Source organism: Pteropus alecto, unplaced genomic scaffold, assembly GCF_000325575.1.
Source record: "Pteropus alecto unplaced genomic scaffold, ASM32557v1 scaffold146, whole genome shotgun sequence".
NCBI lineage: Eukaryota > Metazoa > Chordata > Mammalia > Chiroptera > Pteropodidae > Pteropus > Pteropus alecto.
The window spans coordinates 13,998,578-14,022,638 of NW_006442107.1; the positions used below are offsets into that span (position 1 = coordinate 13,998,578).

At 38.0% G+C, this 24,061-nt stretch overlaps 2 protein-coding genes across 4 annotated transcripts in view; one reads left to right on the top strand and one right to left on the bottom strand.

Moving 5' to 3' along the window:
• ELP2 (elongator acetyltransferase complex subunit 2) overlaps positions 1 to 9,299 on the bottom strand; it is a 37,514-nt gene extending 28,215 nt beyond the window's left edge. Inside the window, exons 1-3 of one of the 2 annotated variants that reach the window (XM_006919959.3) lie at positions 8,675 to 8,871; positions 6,364 to 6,442; positions 3,562 to 3,632 (exon numbers count right to left, since the gene is read on the bottom strand). In XM_006919959.3, coding sequence (XP_006920021.1) covers positions 3,562 to 3,632; positions 6,364 to 6,442; positions 8,675 to 8,812 — 288 coding nt within the window. In that variant the 5' untranslated portion in view covers positions 8,813 to 8,871. Of the gene's footprint in view, positions 1 to 3,561; positions 3,633 to 6,363; positions 6,443 to 8,674 lie in introns of both variants that reach the window. The other variant, XM_025038696.1, reaches the window with a different exon arrangement.
• Positions 9,300 to 9,468: 169 nt separating this feature from the next.
• SLC39A6 (solute carrier family 39 member 6) overlaps positions 9,469 to 24,061 on the top strand; it is a 19,457-nt gene continuing 4,864 nt past the window's right edge. The window contains exons 1-7 of one of the 2 annotated variants that reach the window (XM_006919961.3): positions 9,469 to 9,734; positions 11,490 to 12,275; positions 13,738 to 13,921; positions 14,708 to 14,877; positions 16,145 to 16,363; positions 21,008 to 21,113; positions 22,298 to 22,675. In XM_006919961.3, coding sequence (XP_006920023.1) covers positions 11,499 to 12,275; positions 13,738 to 13,921; positions 14,708 to 14,877; positions 16,145 to 16,363; positions 21,008 to 21,113; positions 22,298 to 22,675 — 1,834 coding nt within the window. In that variant the 5' untranslated portion in view covers positions 9,469 to 9,734; positions 11,490 to 11,498. The remainder of the gene's footprint in view (positions 9,735 to 11,489; positions 12,276 to 13,737; positions 13,922 to 14,707; positions 14,878 to 16,144; positions 16,364 to 21,007; positions 21,114 to 22,297; positions 22,676 to 24,061) is intronic. The other variant, XM_006919960.3, reaches the window with a different exon arrangement.

Below are 24,061 nucleotides of genomic sequence, written 5' to 3' on the forward strand. Positions count from 1 at the left end.
CTCACATCTAAGAATCTACTTGGAGGCACTAACAGCAATAATGTAACAAATAATAAAACACAAATGCAGAAAAATATTCATCTCACATTCTTTATAATAGTGAAAAATTGCAATCAACCTAAAATTACTAATAGGAAACTGAAAAATAAATTACTGTAGACAAACACTATAGCTAATAAATAATGTAAATAAATGTATGTTTATTACCAGAGAAAGATGTACATGACCTTAACACTTTTGAAGAATAAAGCCAGCTTTGTGGAATGTTCCTTTTTGGATTAGTCTGATGTTTTGTCATAAACAGATTCAAGATATACATTTTGAGATCATTACCACTGAAGTATATCATGTATCACATCAGGAAGCACATGATGTCAGTTTGTCCCAATTTTAGTGAAGTTAACTTTGATATCTTAGTAAAGGTAGCTCCTGCCAGATTTTTTCAACATGAAGTTAAATTTTTTGTGTGTGATAATATGTGAGATTATACTTTGGGACTGAGCAAATATTCTATTGTCCATCAAAATTCTACCAAGTACTTTTAGTATCTACTTATACTTGTCTACATCTAGTGTAGCTACAAAATGGAAAAATCGCAAACAAAACTGGGAACCGATCTGTTTATCAAGTCCTGCTTGCCATGCAAGATCCTTCCCTGTGGCATCATTTCTGCTATTTTAAGTGTATTTCTTAAGAATACTATATGTATGAGATATCACCACTTCCTTTGAAAAGTATCTTCTATGAATTGTTGTCTGTTGAAATAGAGATGTCCTCAGTTGTTTGTGCAATTACTTAGGCAGCACTCTGCCACTCAAGAAGTTAATTAATGGTTACGTATAAGGGTCTGTACACTAGCTTCCTTTCATCATTAACCCTTGGCTTCTTTAAAAAAATATATTTTAAATAACTCAGGTACAGTATAACCTCTTTTAAGTGTAATTATACACATAACTAGAGATCTGGAACAATGTTTATCAAAATGTTAACTGTTGAGTTTTTGTGTATAGTTTTTTTCCCTTCTTTATACCTTTCTGTATTTAAACTTAAAAAAAAAATAAACCTATTATTATTTCCTTAAAAAATTAAATCTATTGAAAACACCTCACATCTTTAAGCAGGGTTATATTTCAACTATGAGAGAATTTTAAAAACTCACACAAAAGAAATCTCTCAAATTCATCAGCTTTTCAAAAAACAATGCTCACTGTTTAAAGACCTGAACCTCTCATTATAGCAGCTTAGAATTATTTCCTTTTATCAGATATCGGGGTGTGTTGAGCACCTGTTTGCATGGAAATGCATATGAAAAGGAACTTTAAAGCCCCCAAGGTTACAATGTGTGGCCCCTTCCACTAAATCCTCTTATTTATTCCCTCATCCTTCTTTGTGTCTTTCATCCTCCTCCTCCCTGATTGGCCTCACATTCTTTCCTCTGGCCCCTCCTAAGTTTGCTCTCTGACATAGAACACTTGCTTAGCCTGCAGTCCACTCTATCAACGGAAGCTTGGGCAGCACTGAGGATAGTTTTGCCAAATCTCACCTCAAGGTCTCAAAAATGAATGTTGAAATTGCTCTCTCTGAATTCCTCTGCCAAGATCAGTCCAAACAGGAGTTGAATTTGCTACACTTCCCTTGTTCTCATTCAAGTCTAGATGACTCCAAAATCCCCACCTCTATGCCTTCTCTCTCTTTCTGAGGACAAGTCTGGGTATCTGGTTGGCAATTCAAATGACATGTTTACAACTGATATTCACATCTTCCCTCCCACTTGCCTATTTTCCTTTGTAGAAGCACCTTTCTTCTTGGGCCTAAGACAGAATCCCGCTATTGTTGGTTAATCACTCCCCTAACCACCAGCTCTCCACTCCTTTGATAACTATCTTGTTAATGCCAAAATCATTTTTCCTTCAAAAATACATCCTATATCCCTTCATATTTTTTCCTATTCTAACTTGGCACACTGCTGTCATGTTAGTCTTCTTTTGGTATTTATATTCCTCTGCTTAGAAATCATCAATGACTTCCGAATGTTGCTAATAAAGAACAAACTCTTATTGGGGGAATTGCTTTGTAAGTTACATAAATGTCTAACTACTATGCTGTACACCTGAAACTAATATAATATTGAATGTCAACTGTAATTGAAAAATAATTTTTAAATAATAATCTCAACATTAAAATTTTTTTAAAAAAGAACAAACTCTTTTAAGTGTTCAAATTCCCATACAATTGTCTCCTATTCTATGTCTCTAGTATTACTACTCACATTGTATGATAATTTTGGAAACATTTCCAAAACTGTATTCCTCAGAGTTACAAGGGCTGCTAAGAGATTTAAAAAGAAAGAAAGAAAAAAATTCAGTCTTAAGTTTGGGAAATGCTAGTTAAACAAAGATAAGCAAGTTCGTCCATGTCAAAACTTTTCAGAGCCTTCACTACTTTGAGATTCTCTAAGAGAGATATAGAATATGCCATGTTTCCCAAACTTGACTGCCCACAGATTCCTTTTTTTACAGAACTTCTTGAGAGATGATTAATCTTAGAAAGTCTTGCCCTAAAGACATCTTAGGCTTTGGTTAAAAGTGGATGCTCCTGAGCAGGTGGTCCCTTTCTCACCTAAGTTTTTATTCATGCTATTTTTCCTACCAAGAATCCTCACCTCTTTAATTCCTCCCAAGAAAATCCTCTCACATTTTAAGAACCAACTCAAAAACCACCTCTTAAATCTCTTCTGAAATGACTGCGCCATGGTGATAGTACAGCAACTTAGAGCACCTACCCAGGAGCCACCCTTGTACTTTAGTTATTCAAGTACAGTTTGGCTTCAAAACTATGACATCAGCGGTCTCCAACCTTTTTGGCACCAGGGACCAGTACTCCTATAAGAATCTAATGCTTGATGATCTGAGGTGGAGCTGAGGCAGTGATGCTAGCACTAGAGAGTGGCTGCAAATACAGACGAAGCCTTGCTCACTTGCCTACTGTGCGGCCTGGTTCCTAACAGGCACAGAATGGTACCGGTCTGCAGCCCAGGGTTTGGGGACCCCTGATGTGCATGATTCATGAACGGGATTTTGTCTCATCTACATCTTCTGTGTGGCAGATGTTTAAATATCTAACACAATAACTTTTCACTTTTAATCTTTGTTTACAACTATGTACAACCTAAATATAGAGGTCCATCCACACCCAGCATTGCATAACATCAGTCAAAATTGTGTAAATCTATAATCATGGCAACAGCTATACTATGAACAGAGCACTATTAATTTTTGCTATCACTGAAAACAGATCAAACAGCCCACGTAAGAGAAGTTGGAAAATTATTCCAAAATTATGAAAAATTCACAGAAATGACTGAAAATATACGAATATGGGAGAACATATTAGAGGGAAAGTACAGGGCCTATGAAATACAAAAGATATATAGGATCTGAATTACTGATAAGCAAGAATGAGGCAACTTCACAAAGGAAGAACACTAGAAATGAGGAAAAAAACTGAAAATAAAAGCAGCTATAACAGTCGTTTCTTATAACTATAAATGTGTCTACCTACCTGATTATTCTCTATTTCCCAGTGAATCACTTGATTATCAGATCCTCCAGAAACTAACTCAGTTGAAGAAACTGAAAAAAATTTTTATCTCAGTAAATATTTATTTTTTACCAGCTATTCTGAAAACTTTCAAAGCTGTAGAAAAGATGAGAAAACTCATATATCTTTTACCTAGATTCACCAATTAACAACATTTTGACCCATTTGTTTAGTAGCTTCCTCTCTATATATCTATATACACAGACTTTTTATTTTTGACAAACCACTTAAAAATAAGTTGTAGACATCAGGACCTCTGAACCTCAGTTCACCATACATCACCTAAGAACTGGAACATTCCCCTGTATCACCACAGTATGATTAACATATTCAAGATTTTTAACATTGAATCTTATAACTATGTAATATACAGCCCATATTAAAATTTCCCCAAATTGTCCAAATAATGTCATTTATAAATTTTTTTAAAATTCAGAATCTAAGTACTATAAATTATGTATTTAGTGGTCATAGTTTTTTAAGTCTCCTTTAATACTGAATAGTTTCCCAGTCCCTCCTTTTTTGTGACAATGAGAGTCCTAGTCAGCTGCTTTGCAGAAAGTCCTTCAATCTGGATTTGTCTGGGTGTTTCCTCATATAAGATTCAGACTAAACACACTTTGGGCAGGAATAACATATCTAAGACATTCAGTCAGCTGCTGCTATCAAGTATATGACATATATTAGAGATCAGATACATATCATCAACTTTTGTTGATAACAGAAAAAAAGGAATAAAAACCAAAAAAAAGGTGAAAATAATATAATTTTTATTTGGATTTTCTATTTATTTGCATCTTCTGGCCTACGTGCTAGATATTCAGGGAAAGCAGCTGGGGGACTGTCTAAAGAACATTAGATATGTACACAGAAGTTCCAGATTTATATCCTAACCCCGCTGCCAGCCAGTTGTGATCTTGGGCTTTAATTTCTTCAACATCACAAAAATTAAGCCATTTACCTAATTACATGATTTTGAGAATTACTATAATGTACCTGAAAGTAATATATTAAAAATCAGACATTTTAAGAATATGAAATGATATCATTAAAATCTTGCATTTCACTGATGTATGGGTTAGAAAGAATATTTGAATTACCTGGTGGTAGAGCCCTATTCTTAAAGGAAATCAATCCTAATAGTTACAGATTACAGTGATATTAAGAGCTTCATTTTATAAAAGCTTGCTTTTAAAAGGAAGATAAAATATACAAACCAAATTAATATAATGAATCCCTCTACTGAGAGTCAAGTAGTCTTTGATGTCATTTGGTGGCAATTAACATAATTATAATTGTTTTAATATGTGCACTAACAGCTACTCTTTCTACTATTGAATGGTTTATATTGACCTAATATGACCAATCCTGCATTGCCAATTGAAATAAGATGTCTTTTTAAAAAATATCACAAATAAAATCATAGCAGAGTCTCACTTATTCAGGAACTTGTGCAACTGTGCCTGGCCCAGAATGCTCTCAATAAATATTTATGGAATAAAAAATAAAATTAATCCAGACTCCACGAGAATACTACAATAGGTAAATTTAAGACACCTGAGAAAATTCTATGAGATTTTAGAAGCACCATTTAAAAGCAATATGTTTATTAAAAATTCGGGAGTCACAGAATCTTAGAGATGAAAGAGACCTGGAGACAATCTAGTCCAGCAATTTTCAAATTTTTTGGAATGAGGACTCCTTTACACTTTAAAAATATTTCGAGGAGCTCATAAAGCTTTTGTTTATATAGACTGACTATATGTACCAATATTAAACACATTAGAAATTTAAACTGAGAAATGTAAAAAAATATTTATCAGTTTACTTAAAAATAATGATGAACTCCATTACACGTCAACAAAAATAACATCTTTGTGGTGGGGGAAAAAACCTGTATTTTCCAAAACAAAAAAACAAAGAGAAGAAAGGCACTGTTTTATATTTCTGCAAATCTCTTTAACAGCTGACTGTATTAGAATACAGCTGATGTCCACGGCCATGCCACCCTGAACGTGCCCAATCTTGTCTGATCTCGGAAGCTAAGCGGGGTCAGGCCTGGTTAGTACTGGATGCCTAAAGCACCTGGTATTCCTAGGTGGTCTCCTAGGAATACCAGGTGCTGTAGGCATTAAAAAAAAAAGAATACAGCTGGATTTTCATATCTGCTTCTGTATCTAATCTGTTGCAGCATCACGCACACCATGTAGCTGCTGGAAAGTGCCACTATATAATTGTGAGAGAATGAGGATAAAAACTGTGAAAATCTTCTCATATTTCTGAGAATAATTTTGACCCCACAGGTGTCACGACCCTCTAAGGGTCCCCTGATCCAGTCTAAGCCTGTACTTTTCATATGTTACTAAGGTACAAACTGGGGTCAACAAAGATGCAATGTCCTGTCTAAAAAAGCAATAGCTTGTCTGTGGCAGAAATAGCCCTATGAGCCAGAATTGCAGCCAGGGAGGGCCCCAACATGGGCCTGCTTATAGGCTTTCAAGCAGAAGCTGTCGGCAATGGTAGGGGTCTTGCCATAGTCAGGGGCTGCCTCTACCCTCACCCTCAGCACCGCTGTGTTATCAATGCTTCAACTGCTATAAAGTAAAAGTACAGGTCAGATTATTTCATTGGACATACCGTTTTTCTTCTATTTTTCAATTGCATAATATTGGTAAATTAAAAGAAATGATGAAAGAAAAACAACTAATCATACTTTACCAGAAAACAATTGAAATCAGCTTTAACAATCAGATTAATACTTACAACCATCCTGTTTACAAATCCACTGTATGCAATTGACTCGTGCCGTGTGACCATTCAGGTTGGTAATAACAACTCTTTTCTTTAATGAAGAAAACACCAGTTAGTAAATTAGAATCTATTCTTCAGTGAATTTACTAAAATAATAAAAAATCAGATTTCAGTGTTTATGATGCTAATAAAAAGTTCTGGATCACTTCAAATAGAATCAACTTCCTTAATTTATAAACTTGTAACAGTGGCTTAAACCATCAGTTCACTCTAACTCATTCTTTTTCCGCCACTCCACATTCCCAGGGTCCTGTGCTCTTATCACACTGAGCTCTCAGGTCTTTCAGTTCCCTAGCTCCTGATCACCACCTCCAGCCCCTCTCCTTCTCATCTGTCTTCACATCCCAGGCCAGACAAGGAACCTCTTCCTCAGGTTCCCACAGGTCTCAGGGCCTACCTCTACCATGCTTGCATCAATTTGAGAGTTTAACCAAAAACAAAAACAAACAAAAACCTTCAATAGAGGGATTCATGATTAGTGGATACAAATTCATAGCTTACTTTGCATGTCATGGCTAATCAGGTGTTGGGTTCTTGAGCCTTAATGACACAAGGTCACCAGGCCATAACTACTAAGTTCCTCAGACGTCGGATCCCTTCAGGGCTTAAGCCCAGGTTCCCAGCAGGGCCTCAGACTGCTGCTTTCACCAACATCACTCAATGCTTGGGCTTTCTTTACCCACTGATGAAGATATTAACTCTGTGTCAACAGTGTCATCCTCTTTATGGCCTCTATTGCCAACTGCACTGGCTTCATATCCACTTAAATGTTTCTTTACCCACTGATGAAGATATTAACTCTGTGACAACAGTGTCATCCTCTTTATGGCCTCTTTATTGCCAACTGCACTGGCTTCATATCCACTTAAATGCTAACTAGAATTCTCATGGCTGAGAAAAAGGTATAAGAGGTAAATGTGCATAAACTAGTACATTTCACACATGGGTTATTTGAGGCTAGAAAACAATTTACAGTATTTCATTTTCTCACTCACTAGATTGAGAATGCCCTAACGAGCAGGAGTTATTATCCATTATCTTTGTGAGACTACCACCCAGTCCAGGCATAGTCCATAGAAGGTCCTCAAAAATTTGCTAAATGAATAAATATCATCCCCGAAACTTTATTTTGGCATCTGACATGGTCTTATTCCTACATTTAATTCAATGCCAAACCAGCAAATATTTAACACAACAAAGTACTTTTTAGACTCAATATATATACTTTTTGATATGTTAAAATCCCCTAACTTGGCCACCAGGTTTTCAAAAAAATTAAAATGTGATGTAAGGCATGGGCGCAAATCCATTAAGTGGCTGCAGGAAAACAGGCTTCTACAGTTGAGTCAGTTCTTGGTTGAGGGCCACTGTAAAGTTTATCCCTGGTTTTATGTGCTTTTTCTTGCCAGTTGAGAGTGCATGGCAATAACAAGAAACAAAAACTGGAAAAAGGCAAGCAAGCTCAAAATACGGAAAGCAAATACAACTATTTACTATATAAATTTGAACCTGCAAAGGGTAACAGAATAAAATTTTTAATCAAATTAATAAAGCAGTACAATAGAAATACATACAGCTATCTCCCACATTTTAATTCCCAGCACTTCACTTTTTATACTGAAGTTCTTTTTAAGCAACATTAACTGTATGATCCAAAATAGCCAGTGGGAATTGGGTCAAAACAAACTCTGGGAAGCATGCAAAAACTAGCCATTTGGGAAGTTTGGTAGGAAAAGGGCCCAGTAAACAATCAACTGATTAGGTGAAGTTCAGGAAATAGGTTAAGTCCTGCCTTATCCCAATAGCACGTTCCTTAAAATCCCAAAGCTAAAATACAAGTGATATATTTTTGAAATTCCATAAAATGAAAGTTTATAAAGTAACACTGCGAGAAGTATAGAAATGAGATAGCATATGTAATAATGGATTTAATCGACACCTAAATTGCAAACCTTTTAAAACCCAAACTAATTCTTTAACAGCACTACAGTTCCCACAGAAGGCTTCAGAAAAAGGTTGTCATCATTAGAATTTCAACGTGAGGATAACAGGTCACAGGTAGGATATGGTGACCCCAGGCGGGGAGCGAGTCTGGCGCGCCCACCGCAAGAGTCCTCGCCCAGGTGGACACCCTTCCCGAAGCCGACCCGACCTCACACCCAGTCTCCTCGCTCTTGTGCAGCATCTACAGTCGGCCCCTAGTGCACCCAGCTGATTCAGTCCCAGAAGCTCACGGGGTCAGGCGTCCGGCCACCTCTCTTACCCGAGGGTCATACAGCACCACGGAACAGGACGTGCCAAAGGCCAGAAGTCCTCTGGGCCCGGAGCTCCAACTCAGGGCTCCCCGCACCCGGTTCGGGCAGCAAAACACGTGAGAGGTCTCCAACATCGATGCCACCATGTTGCTGGCTGGTCAGCTGCTGAGACCAGGACCCACACTTCCGCCCTCTGAACGGAACTACTCACAAGGCCGCCTCTCCCGCTGGCGTTATCCGCACCGCGTTTCGGAGGCAGCCGGGGGCGTGGCGGAGGCGGCCCTGATCCCGCCGGCCCCGCCCCCACGCCCTGGACCGAATTGCCCTCAGTGCCTGGCCTCCACTGCCACTTCTTGTTGCTTGGGCCGTAACTCAGCGCACAAACGCGGCCTCCGCCCCAGGGGTACCTCAGGACCTTCCAGAAAGACAAGCGGCTCGAGTGCCCGGGCGGTGTCAGGAGCGTCCTGCTGCCCCTCACACCAGGGCTCCCAGCCGCGAACGGCGCTGGCCCAGGGGGGCCTTGGCAAGCGAGTCTCGGACCTCAGAGAGGCGCAGGAGCGCAAAGGGCCTCAAAAGAAAGAGTCCCCAACTGGTCTCCGCGCTCTGCGTCCGCTCGGACGGCGCCTTTGCCCCTCCCTTCATCTCCCCGCCCGGCCCTGCGGGCCCCGAGGCGCCCGGGAACAGGCGGACACGCGGATCCACCGGCCCGGGACGGGTTTCCGAGCCGCACTGCGCATGCCCGGCAGTCAGGGCCGGCGGAGGCGGTGGTTCCAGGCAGCGCGCTGCGCGCGGCGGTAATTAGTAATTGTCCTGCTCCAGGGAGGCGAAGGCGCGTGGGGCGCGGCTTCCCGGTGGCTGCGTGGCGTTACCCCGGTGCTAGGGGCAGCCACGCGGATGAGACCACCGCTTCTCCGTGCTCTATAGAGGCTTGTAGAGACAGAAGCACAGGCCGGTTCCGAGCCCTCCGGACCGCCCGAGTGGAGCTGAACTAGCACGCGGGGTCGGGCTGTGGGACTGCGAAGGCCGCGGAGAGGTGAGTCCCGCTGGTCCAGAGGAGGCTGTGGAGAGGTAAGCCCCGCGGCATTGAGGCTTTACCTCCCAGTTTGGGGTGCACAGATGGACTTTGGGGTCCAACGCAGGACTTTCTGATAAAACGGTCTGTATTCATCTCCTATTCGAAGAAGGTAGGGTCGTGTTTAAAAATAAAAAGCTCTTAGAAGCATTTGTGCACCCTCTTTCCCGTTTTCTCCACTTGCCCTTATCTCTAGGCCCTTTTTTTCGGCTTTCTTTTTTCCTCCAACACACGCGGACTTGCAGGGATTGGAGATCTGCCCGCGGGTCTGCGACCGCCTTAAGCATCCTTCCTGAAGAAAAGGCACGGATGGAGCTGCCCCTGAGCTTTCCGCCCGTGCTTGTCCCCACCCACCCGCTCCTGCCTCTCTCCTCCAAATGATTTTTTTTAATGGTTCTCTTTTCCTATTAAAACTTCAGGCCCCAAGAGTGTTCTTTCAGGAGTCTAGCTGTATGGTACTTATATACTTACATTTTCCACTGTTTCCAGTATGATAAGCAGCAGTGTGCAACACTGCTGACGTTTTTTGGAGCACTTCCACGTACATCGTTCATGTGGTTTCCTCAGTCATGTAAAATAGATGTTACCAGCTTTTCTCGGTGCAAGGGAGAACTGAAAGTGGTAGAGCTAAGTTTCCCCATGCTCTTGCTCTCTCGCTCCAAAACCCCACCTCTGCTTCTTTCGCTGTAGCTAAATGAATTTAGTAATGATTATTATCTATCATAGGTGCTGGACATCTGCGGGGTCCTGATACCAGTCTATCCACTTATCTGGACTATACCTTCCTCAGCTTAGCAGAATTCTGCTTTTCAAAACTAAACTCAGTTCCTAACTCCTCTTTGGAATCGTGTCTGTGTCTGAGTGATTGGTAAAATTTTCACTGGTTTATAGCAACATAAGCGATATAATTTTTTATGAAGTTTAATTTATTTAAGGAACTATTATTATGCAGTCATTCAAAAGAATGAGATCAATATATATGTACAGACATGGAAAGTTGTTGTTTGTGAGTAGGGAAAAAAGATCCCATTTATATGGTTAAAGTACACATCTAAGTCTACGGCCATGCCACCCCGAATGTGGCCAATCTCATCAGATCTCGGAAACCAAGCAGTGTCCGACCTCGTTAGCACTTGGATGGGAGACCACCTAGGAATACCAGATGCTGTAGGTGTTAAAAAAAATAAAAATAAAGTACACATATACTTGAGTATGCACAGGAAATAACCTGTAGCATACACAAGAAATTTGGTGAGTTTGAGAAATAGTATTGGGGGAAAGAAGCCTTAAATTGATTAGTATGTAGCTTTAAGAAAAACTTTAAATGGGAATTATTCTGATTGCCATATCTACTCTTTTTGGTGTTAAAATATTGTTTTATGAAATGATGAGAGAATGGTGGTAGAGGTAATTGGGTTTTGTCTTGAATCGTTGTTCTCAACACAGTAAGTTGCCAATATGGCTGTGGCCACATGGATCTCTTCAGTCTCTGAATTACTATTGCTTTGACAGTGCTGATTACAGTCTTTTAGTGCTCAACTGCTATCCAGTTTCACATGTTTTAGCTGAGTAGAGGCTAAAACTTTAGATCTCTATACTGTAGTTTCATAGTACCTAGCAGTACCCTGGCCACACTAAATAATGCTGTATAAACCTTGATTATTTGATCAGACACCAATTTTCAGGATGAGATTTCTTAATTCAAATTGTTTTAGAAGTGAAAGCAACAATTTTTTTTCTGTCTTCTCTAGGAAGGTACAATGGCGAGGAGTTTATCTGTAATCTTGATCCTGACCTTCACACTGTCAGTTACAAATCCCCTTCGTGAACTAGAACCAGCAACTGCTTTCCCTCAGACCACTGAGAAAATTATTCCAAACTGGGAATCTGGCATTAATGTTGATTTGGCAGTTACCACACAGCGACATCATCTACAGCAACTTTTCCATCGCTATGGAGAAAATAATTCCTTATCAGTTGAAGGGTTCAGAAAGTTGCTTCAGAGTATAGGCATAGATAAGATTAAAAGAATCCATATACACCATGACCACGAGCATCACTCCGACCACGATCATCACTCCGACCACGATCATCACTCCGACCATGATCATCACCCTGACCATGATCATCACTCTCACCATAATCATGCTGCTTCCAATAAAAATAATCGGAAAGCTCTTTGCCCAGATCATGACTCTGATAGCTCAGGTAAAGATCCTAGAAACAGTCAGGGGAAAGGATCTCGCCGATCAGAACATGCCAGTGGTAGAAGGAATGCTTTAATCAAGGATAGTGTTGGTGCTAGTGAAGTGACTTCAACTGTGTATAATGCTGTTTCTGAAGAAACTCACTTTCTAGAGACCATAGAAACTCTAAAACCTGGAAAACTCCCCAAAGGTGTGAGCAGTTCCACTCCACCCAGTATCACCGAAAAGAGCCCATTGAGCCGGCTGTTTAGGAGAAAAACAAATGAATCTGTGAGTGAGCCCAGAAAAGACTTTATGTATTCTAGAAACACGAATGAAAATACTCAAGAGGTAAGATGAGTGCTGTTCTTTTATTAATCAATATGCCTACTTGTTTGTCCTGTCATTGCCATTCTATCTGTAAGTATAAGGAATTTAAAGAAAAAATGGTGAAGTTATTGAAAAAGGAATTTCTACTTTCTCCCACAAGGCCCTTGGCCCAAAGTGTCCCTAATGTGTTGTAAATGTTCCTGAAACAAAACTTGGGTGATAGTAAGAATAGTGATGCCTGCTCAAACTATTTTCTAATATAGAATTTTTTAAAAGTATAGAAAGTAGATATCAAAGTTATTTTTGAAGAAACTCTTATAGGTGAATATTAATAAAAAAATAGAAAATAGAGCTTCAAAAAGCAAGAGTTAGAATCCATGTTTTAAGTAAAGGTATGGTTGAAGGGGCTAAGGAATGCAAGAACAGTGTTACCTCCTTGGCAGAGATCACGATGACTTGTGGAGTAATGAAATTGAAGCTACTCCCAAGAATGATGTACTAGACAAGTGAATGTTTGGGCAGTGAAGTTCTGAGTTCATATGTTTTTTCGAGACTGGACTTCCAGACTGTACACAGTTTGCCTTGGCTAAGAGTGCAAGAACAAGGAATTAGCTGGTATATGCTAATAAGCAAAACTTAAGTACTTCATTCAGACCATCATATGACTCTACTGATTCTGGGATAATCCTAACGATGGTTATTCCCATAGCAGCTGTGGTGATAAAGTTCGTTCTTAATAATATTCACCAAGGATTATGGAAGATTAAAATAACTTGATAGAAGATGAGAAACAGGTGCTACTGCCAATTCAAGGGGAATGGGGCAGCTTATAATAATCAGATGAGGTTCTGTTCAAACTAAACTTGTCATCTAATTGTTGAAACAGCTGCCTGCCGGTACAAGTTTGTTTTATTACCAGCCTTGCCCTGCTTGAGAGTAATGTGCACAATTTAATATTCTGTCATAGAGATTTATTTTGCCAAGTGTGTAGACAGAACTGAGCTAAGTTTTGCAACTATGGTCATTGCTGGAAGAGTGGCATGTCTTGGGCTTGTTTAGGCCAGATCGGGTAGCGTTAGTACTAAAACAACATATTTCTTAATCTCTAATGAATCCCATCTCGAAATTAAAGCTCATTTCCTTAATAGGTTTATAGAATGAGTTAACAGGCTTGTGAATGTTCTTTTACCCTCAAGCTTATTCCATTTAAGGCTTTCTCCATAGGTGACTAGTGATTTGACCCTTTCTGCCAAGAAGAAATAGGCAGAGAGGTGGAATACCACTATTGTGACATAGTAACTCTCCACAGCTTGAGGCAAGTTCCTAAGTACTCAAAACAAAAGTTGACTTTAATTAGTGTTAACTTTAAAAAAATAAAGAATCAAACTTCAATAAGGAAAGGGTGTTATGTCATCAAACAACATTTTTGGGGTTCTCTAATGGGAATGCCTTTCGGTGATTTTCACTCCTTTGTTTTCTTCAGTGTTTCAATGCATCAAAGCTACTTACATCTCATGGCATGGGCATCCAGGTTCCACTGAATGCAACAGAGTTCAACTATCTCTGCCCAGCCATCATCAATCAAATTGATGCTAGATCGTGTCTACTTCATACAACGAGTGAGAAGAAAGCTGAAATCCCTCCAAAGACCTATTCTTTACAAATAGGTAGAATTGCATTTTTTATGTAAAAACAATTTCCAATAGATACATTTATGTTGTAGTTTTTCTTATACTTACATCAACCTATTCTTCAGCATAATTTCAAATGTACTATCTTAATTGTTATCTGCCTTGAAAATAGGAAAAGCAAGCATGTTAGCCCTCACCCTTAAAAAAAAAAAAAAAAAAGGAAAAGAAAATAAAGGTTGTAACTTGTCTGAGGTCATCCCACAGAAAGTATCAGAGTCATCTGAAATTTGGGCTTTTTATACATTGTCACACCATTTGGGAGGAAGGGTTGAAGTTAATCTCTACTGTTTAGAAGCCTAATTCTAGTCTGTTCTTATTAGTAAATGAAACTAGAATAAGCTCTGCTATAGTGTAGTTTCAGTGCTCAAAATATAATAAGGAAATAATTGTTTACTGAGGAAATTATTCCCAGTTTTCTTTTTACCTTTTTTAACTTTTCCCTCTTTCATAGTTTAGGTGTTATGGGAGTCTGAAGACTCAGTTCCCAAATGAGCTAGAGTTCATCCTGTTTTATCATTTTTACCCATCTTTGTACCCCAGCTGAAGAATTTTTCATTAAGCTAATGCTCTTTATATGGAGAGTTCAGATTATTTGCTTGACCTCATTTCTTAGTTATTGCTCTATTACCACCATCACAGTCCACTGAGTTTGTATTTCTTTAACTTCTCTACTTTTTACAAGTTGCTTTATGCTACTCCAAAGTGTCTCTTCTAAAGTTAATCAATTGTATGCTTTTTCCTTTGCTCTGCTTTGTTTGCCAGCCTGGGTTGGTGGCTTTATAGCCATTTCCATCATCAGTTTCCTGTCTTTGCTGGGTGTTATCTTAGTGCCTCTTATGAACCGAGTGTTTTTCAAGTTTCTCCTGAGTTTCCTTGTGGCATTGGCTGTTGGGACATTGAGTGGAGATGCATTTTTGCACCTTCTTCCACATGTAAGTATGGTAATTTGTCCTATTAGTGTGTTTTATTCAACATTGAAAATATATTTGGTTGGTTGGTACCAGAATTCTTTGTATTAATATGTGTAAAAGGTTAGAAATTTGGTTTAGAGGAGTTGATTTTAAAATATATTTGATAACCAGAAGCTGCTTTTTTATGCTAGTTGTTAGTACATTTCACTTCTTGCTTTTCTTTTTAAAGGGAATTTACTAAATACAGACTAATTTAACTTGTTGGAACCCAGTTAATAAAAAGAGACTGATTCTACTCATATTAGCACTGTGACAGACTGCAATAATGTGAATCACCTGGTTACATGTTAGTGTAATTGCCACAGAAATAAAAAATGTGACTCTATATGTACCCAAGAAACTTAAGAGTTTTTCTTCAGTGTTGAATTTATGTGTGTATTTAGAGATTTATATCTTGTAATATAACTGAATCCTTAAAGCAAGTTTGGTAACGCGAACTTATTTTTCCATTAAATATTTGGGATAGGTACACAGGGAGAAAATACTTGAGTTCCATTTTGTAAATTTCCTTTAGAGGTTTGCAGGTAAGTGAGGGGGTGGAGGAATTATTCCTAGAGTACTACATATCTCATCATGTTTCATTTAGTAGTGAATGAAAACTATTTTGCTGTGATAAACTCCCTGACCATCAGAAGGCAGATGTTCAGGAATACCTGCTGCACAAAGTAGCATGTGCTTATGACTCCCTCCCTATCTCATCTCTGTTATGTGCCACACCCAATTTCCTAACATGCAGTAACAGTTCCTACAGCACTCAGCCGTAGGCTACCGGGGCAATGCACCTGGATCTCAGGTACCCACTAAGGGCCATTTACACAAACTGAGCTTTTTGTAAGCACACTGATGATACTGGTGTGAGCTTTTCAGCTGAGAGTATAAGCAGTAAACACTGTTCACCTGGCAGTTCCGTATTATTTGTGGCCACGATAACTTGTCAAACATTGAAAACACCCACTGCCTATTATGAGGGTCATTGGGGAATGTATCTGTCTTTACACTGAACAAATCCACTGTATTAAATGCCATAGTAGATTGTATATGTTAAGCTCTAGATAGCTAGCTGCTTGTTGGTCATTTTATTTTTAATATCCTAAACTTCTCTTCATTCTGAAGTATCCCATTAATTGCCTAATTCTGAATGATTTCAAATTTGACCTTATTTTTAGCCAATTTCTCTGACATGTGTGAAACTAATGAATTTATAAAATACATGTTGTTTTGCTTTTAGTCTCATGCAAGTCACCACCATAGTCACAGCCATGAAAAACTAGCAGTGGAAATGAAGAGAGGGCCACTGTTCAGTCATCTATCTTCTCAAAACATAGAAGAAAGTACCTATTTTGATTCCACATGGAAGGGTCTAACAGCTCTGGGAGGCTTGTATTTCATGTTTCTTGTTGAACATGTACTCACATTGATAAAGCAATTTAAAGACAAGAAGAAGAAGGTAAGAAAAAGTATGCTGAGTACTTACTATGCACGGGACATTTATTTAAAGTAGCACTGTAACTGGACTGTTAACAGAGCTTGTCCAGAGTATATGATCTTCATTTGAGATGGGTTGAGTATTCTTGAGATACTTTTTGCTCCTAGAGGCATTAATGGAGAGCAGTTCTGTATCTTTATGACCCTGGAGTTCTCTTGTCTTCTGAATTCTCTTCAAACTCATGAGAGGGTAAGAAAGGCAAGGATAAACATCTATATAAATGACCAAACAAGGCACAAGCAAGGCCTTGAAGATCAGAAACATTGTGATTATGGCCTTGATGTTGGCATTGGTTTCACAGTTGTATACTTAACCCCAAACTCATTGAGTTGTATACATTTAATGTTTGCAGCTTTATATGTCAATCATACCTCAGTAAAGTGGTTTAAGAAAAAAAGTATGATAGATACACTATCAATATTTATTGGTAGTTATGATTAACTCTGATTAAATTATTCACCCAGTAGCTGAGTATCCTGTTTTATTTGAAAGGGTATGTAACTTTCACAGACTCCCCCTTTGCAAATTGTCATCAGAAAGTTGTATGAAGCCAAGCAGTAGACTCTTTATTTCTGATAAAAATAACTTTGACTTGCCTATGGTTATTTATCTCTTAAATGATGTGTACAGGCAAGTCAGTCAGAAGACTGTCCTAGTGGGGACTCTTAAAAATGACATGTACACATCTTGGACATTTTAATTTAACTTAAAACATTGAGCACTTGTTCTGGTCATTTGATATTGACCAAGAGTTTCTTTGAGTTGGAATTCTGTGTTTTTTTTTCTACAGCCATGCTGCTTCATCTACAATGTCCAATTTCTATTTCTCTAAAATTGATCAAGAAGTCACATACTTGTAAAGCAATATATTTCGAGTGTAAAATCTAGATTTTGGAAATTTAAAAAATTTTTACAATTCTCGCCTTACATAATTTGTTAGCCTTTTTTTTTTAAGCCACTTGTCTCTGAATCTTTCAAAAGCCTTTATTAAGTTTTCATAGAAGTAACTATTCTCACCATCATCACATAGTTTAAGCAATATATGACTAATATTTGTTATTGTGCATTTACAATAACAAATATAACTAGCATGAAGAGGCTCAAAAACTAACATAGTTGACTCTTGCTGAGCATAGAGCTCACTGTAGGAAACCAGTGCATGTGTGAACAGGAGAATAGCCTCCTGCTCCATCCTATGAATATTTATTTGCCCTCATGTGTTTTCATTCACTAAAATCTCAAATTGCATATTTTGAATCTTCTTACTGGATCTAAATTTAGAGGAAAGAAGTGAAATAAGAATGGCTTAGTCATTATTAGTCCAGGAAGTCATCTTCCATGTTCCTTTTGTCCCCATTGCTTCACTTGGACCGGTTTGAGGAATTATCCTACTTTATGTTCTCTGAAATTATTTTTACGTTAAAAAAATTATTTTTAGCTTTTTTGGTGGGAGAGTTGGAGGTTGGTTGTCTTACCATTTTTGTGTTTCAAATGCTACAATTTATTTAACATCATCATTTCAATTTGGTTTTCAAATTTTTCTTAAAGATGACTTTTCTTTAATCTGGCACTCTTTAGCATGGGACTCTAAGAGGTAGGCTCTATTTAATACAGAACGGTATTATTCAAACTCTGGATTATAACTCATTAGTTGTGAAATCAGTCTTGCGTCATGACCAGTGTTTTAAATGCAACAGTAATATTCTAGTATATTACATATCTTACTATGTATAGATTACATATGTTACTGTGGATTATATTCAAAGAAGTTTGATGATCTCTATTCTTAACTAAAATAGCTTTTACTGGAATGTAAGGACTTGAGAGCCAGGACCTCTTTGTCTTGTTTATTGCTATATCTCCAATGCCTAGCTTAGTGACTGGCACATAAGCAATGGCTACAAAATATTTGTTGAATATATAAGAAACACTAGATAGCAAGTAAGCATAATTTCTAGATGAAGACTTTTCACAGGAGTTTTAGAATACATCAGGTATCTTTTTTCAAGGGCCTCCAGATCTTAATTTTACATAACAGTTTTTAATCTCATTTTGTTCTCTCAAAAAGAAGAAATCCTATTATATTTTGTCTTCTCCCAGTCCAGAGCAGAGCAGGCAGAGCAATTTGTTTAAATGAAAATCTGATAAGGTTGGACTCCACTACTTAAAATCCTTCCTTTAGTGATTTCTCATTACTTTTATAACAAAATCCACAACTCTTAACAGTTTTGCATTGTCTGATCTCCAGCAGCCCAGCTTTATCTCTAGCCACCTTGACCTTGACCTACTGGGCCCCAACCACCTTGTCCTCCTTTCCGTTCAGATCATGGCTGGCCCCTTCCTGCTTTAGGACCCTCCTACTCGCACATGCTGTTCTTTCTGCCCGGAATACTGCCTACCCTGCTCTTCCCTGGTAAACCCCTACTCATCTTGATTCTTGGTATAAATATTACTTTCTCAAGAAAGCCTGTCCTGGGGTTTAGTTAGGTCTTACTGTTATACACTCTCATAGCACTCTTGCGTTTTTTCTTTGTAAATGTATCAAAAATTGCAGTCAAAAAATTGTATAATCATTATCTGTATAAAGCCTCCTTCCCATTGGTAAGTGATAAATTCTATGAGAACAGAGACCCTTTTGTCGACATAAATGTCCAAATCTGTAGAGAAATTTTATGAGTTTTTTTGAGCCAAACTGACAACATTTGCCAGGAAGCAAAATCTCAATGAATTGAGAAAGTGCCCTGGAGAATGTCAGTTTTGCAGCTTATTTTACACATTAGAATCAAAGGAGCAGAGTAGGGAGGGTTACGTGAAATCTATTGGGGTAAATTAAGGGGCGAAGAAAATCAAAAGGGAGAAATCTCTGGAATTGGATATAAAGTAAAACGGAGAGACACATATTTCTTTTACATTGGTGGGTCCAGGGTAGTTAATAATTAACATTTATAGCACACAGAGATGGTATTCAGACAGTAACAGTGAGGGAGAGTAGAGGTTCTGTGGTCTCCTGCTCTGGTGCAATGGGTGTGCCCTGGGGGTCTGGAAAAGGAGATTACTCTTGACATTTCAAAGGTATGTTTTAAAGGAGATTACTCTGACATTTCAAAGGTATGTTATCTTAGATGCAAAAAAAACAATAAATGCAAAAAGACTTAAAAGGTTCACTTACAGCAAAGATAGATCTTTTGTCAAGGAAGCTACAGACCTAGGATGGGACTACTGCCATGACCTGCTCTTAGTTAGGAATTTTTATGTTTAGACTATCCTATGTGGTTACTTTCAGTCCCAGTTTGTAAGGCCCACCATGCAGGCCTCCCCTGAGCTTGTCAGGTTTAGTATGTGGCCCCTCCTTTGTGTTACATTGTATTGCCAGCAATTAGCATAGGGAACATTATAAGCCCTAATACTTGCATAATGAAACAATTTATTAAAATCTAAGTTCTAGAGTTGTTGCCCAACAAGAAATAAAGCATCAACTAAAGTGATTTAAAGTATACTGAATTCATTTATATTCACAAAAATTCAAATACTTTCTCTGAGGCATTATGTTAGGGGTAGATACAAAGATTTGTGCGTTTGCCTTTAAAACTTTTTGTAACCTGTCGACACAAGAATATCCAAAGCTGTAGAAAATTTTTATAAGCGCTCATTAGAATTTATTTGAGCCAAACAGGACATGCCCAGAAGCTGAATCTCAACAGACTAAGGAAAATGCTTCCCAGAATGACAGTTTGTGGTTTTCTTTTTTTTCATTTGGAATTAAGGAGGGACCATAAGGAAGATTACATGTGAGAAAGTGAGGCAGGAAAATCTCTATGATCGCATTACCAGATAGTTAACAAGATTATGTGCTCTCTTGAGGGAGTTTTCCTTTGGGTTCCCATCCCTGGGGTCTGAAAAAGTCATTTTAAAGGTGTGTTAACCTAGATGCTTAAAAACAATGGACAGGGCTTGCTTAAATCAGATAAGCTTTTTATTTGTTAATGATGTTTTATTATAGGAAAAGTATTTTACTTTTAATAACAAATAGGTATCATTGTCACAGTATAGTTTTAGGATATAAAAAGTGGAAGTCCGGGATTTCAGTGTCCAAAAGAAAGATGGAGAAAACAAAACAGTTGGTTAGCAGGTCACTAAATGCCTGAAGAAAATGCCTGTAGCTGGTTCTAAATTGACAACTTGAGGCAGAGCTCAATTTTAATGTGTGTTTGAGTCACTTGGTGATCTAGTTAAAATCCCCATTTTTATTCATTAGGTCTAGGTGTGGCCTGAGATTGTGTATTTCTAAGCTCCCAAGGGATGCTGTGTTGCTTATGTAAGACCACACTTGGATGACCTAGGGGACATTCAGAAAGATGTATGTGACCTTTTTACATTTCGTATTCCTGAGGCATTGATTCTTTACCTTTCTGAATAGTTGCTATGCCCAGGAGACACTACTAGGTCCTGTGCAAGTTAAGTACAGGCCCTACTCGTAGGTGGCTTTTTTTCCAATAGGGGTCTTTTTCTCTGCTGTCTTTCTGTATCTTTTGCTTAACTTTATTTAAAGCTATACACATAAGCAAATCAACTCTTTAAAAATATTGCTTTCCCTTGCTATTTTAGAATCAGAAAAAACCTGAAAATGATGATGACGTGGAGATTAAGAAGCAGTTGTCCAAGTATGAATCTCAACTTTCAACAAATGAAGAGAAAGTAGGCTCAGATGATCGTAAGTCCTTGAGAATCTGAGGGCTGGAGGGAGTTCATTACTCTGCATTCTGCAGAGTTTGGACTATCTGGAAAAGATTGAGCCTATGTCCTTTTCTGTTTTTTAATCTCATACTTTATTTTAAATTGCCACTGAGTTGGTTGTTTCTATATGTATTTACATCTTTTTCCTATAATTTTTTAATTTGAGGTAAATTCAGATTCTGTGTCCTTTTCCTGTATTCTCCAATTATCCTACCTGCATTTATCATTCTCCTTCCCACCCTTTTCTTCCCCGGACACATATGCACATTTTTTTCCTAAAGCATTCGAAAAAAAATTGCAGACATGATGCTTCTTTACCGCTAAATACTTAAGTGTATATTTCCTAAGAAAAAGGACATTTTCTTATATAACTACAGTTCAGTTATCAAAATCAGGAAATTAATGCTGATACACTGAGGGAAAAAAATTCATTGTTGCTACTGCTTATTTGTAAGGTTTCCTGTCTACCTTTGTTTTCCAACGTACTGTTTTTCTCTAAAGAGCAAGTAAAATGTCCTTATTCGTCTTCCTGCATCTGTTCTCTTCAACCTTTTTAATGGGCTCCAGTGAATATATAATGATGAGAAGAAATAGCTGCTCTAGAATTGGACCAGTGTCAGAAATGCTTCTGGGAAAAGTGATACCAGTGTACAAAACAGAAAAACAAAACCTTATCGTTGCAATTTACTTTTCTTTGTACAAATAGATAATAAATGATTTTTATTGATGATGGTATTTCAGATTCTTCTGTTTTTCATTGAATTTTGCCCTCAAAAAGGAAATCAGACAAGAAGATTATGCGTGGTTTTTATTTCCAATTTCAATATGTTTCTTAAATATTTTTCTAAAATAAGTGTGTGCTTTTATAATCAAGAAAAAAGTCATCTTTAAAAATGTAGGGAGGCAGAAGAAATTAAAGGTTCCGGAAGGTAGTTATTGAAGGTAAATGCTTAAAAGCCGTTCTTAATATGTGAGACCATTCAATTTCTAAAATTCATTAAAACCTATTGTTGTTTTTCATCAACAATATTCTGATGGTTCTGCAGGTATATGTGAAAGAGTTGCCATGCTTTATTGTCAGTGGGAATGTTTGAAATGTTTTTAAGCACATTAACAAAGCTTTCTGAATTTGTCCCAATGTCCTTTTTTGTTTATACCTAGGATCTGAAGGTTATTTACGAGCAGACTCACAAGAGCCCTCCCACTTTGATTCTCAACAGCCAGCAATCTTGGAAGAAGAAGAGGTCATGATAGCTCACGCTCATCCACAAGAAGTCTATAATGAATATGTACCCAGAGGGTGCAAGAATAAATGCCATTCTCATTTCCATGATACACTTGGCCAGTCAGACGATCTCATTCACCACCATCATGACTACCATCATATTCTCCATCACCATCACCACCAAAACCACCACCCCCATAGTCACAGTCAGCGCTACTCTCGGGAGGAGCTAAAAGATGCCGGCATCGCCACATTAGCGTGGATGGTGATAATGGGTGACGGCCTGCACAATTTCAGCGATGGCCTAGCAATTGGTATACATTGACATATTTTCCCTTTATTGATTGAGTCTGAAAATGTCACATCAAACTACTAGTCCAATTTAAACAAAGGATAGGTTGGTTTTGATAAGGCTATTAATTTCTAAGATTGTCAAAATGTTATTTTTTGGCTACTTTGACAATGAAATACTTGGTAAATGTTGTTAGATAAATGCTAGGAGCTATTCCCAGCCTATTACCTAAGTTGTGACTGCTAAAGTTGTTTTAGTTGGCAGGGTCTTAAGGTCAGGCTCTAATGTGCTTGGAGCATGTGTGAGTTCTTTTTTCCCCTATACATTTAAGTTCGCTTATCTGTAATATAAACAATATTAAGGTGTAAAAACCTTTTCTACCACCTTTTCTTTCATGGTGTAAAGGACTCTGTATATCTGATGAGTTCAATTACCAATCTCTGTCCAAGGAGTAACTGTAGAGATATTTTTAATTTATTATAATTAGTTTCAAGTATATAGTACATTGGTTAGACATCTAAATAGTTCGTAAAACGATCCCCCCAATTGCTCCCTCCCTCTCCTGACCCTCCACCTAGCCAATGTATTAATGCTGACTGCATTCCCTGTGCTGTGCTCCCCATCCCTGTGACCATCCATCAGCTATTAATTTGTACTTTAACCCTTCACCACATTCTCCCAGCCCCCCGAATCTCCCTCCCCTCTCCATCACTAAATTATCCACTATATTCGTGAGTCTATTTTTGATTAGTTTTTTCTTTTTATTCCTTTGATTCTGCATATAAGTGAAATATAGTGTTTATCTTTCTCTGTCTGACTTAAATACTTTCTAGGTCCATCAAAGCAATATCTTTTTCCATACCCTTTCTTTTCATATGTAGGAGTCTTGTTTTCTCATCCTTTCAACCACTCTATCTTTTAGTTGGAGCACTTAATTTTTTTCCATTTAAGGTACTTATTGATAGGAATGTAGTTGTTACCATTCTTTATTCCTGTTTTTGATACATGTGTTTTCTTCTTAAAGAAGTCCTTCCAACATTTCTTGTAATACAGGCTTGGTGGTGATAAATTCCTTCCGCTTATTTTTGTCTGAGAATCTCTTTATTTGTTCTTCAACTCTAAACGATAGCTTTGCTGGATAAATTATTCTTGGTTGTAGATCCTGGGTCTTCATCCTGTAGAATATTTTTTGCCAAGCCCTTCTGTCCTGCATAGTTTCTTCTGAGAAATTAGCTGCCAGTCTTATAGCTTTTTCCTTATAAGTAACTATCTGTTTTTCTCTTGCTGCTTTTAATATTCTTTGTATTTAAACTTTGGCATTTTAATTATGATGTGTCTTGGTGTGGGCCTCTCTGAATCCTTGATTTTTGGAATTCTCTGAGCTTCCTGGGGTTTTATGTCCATTTCC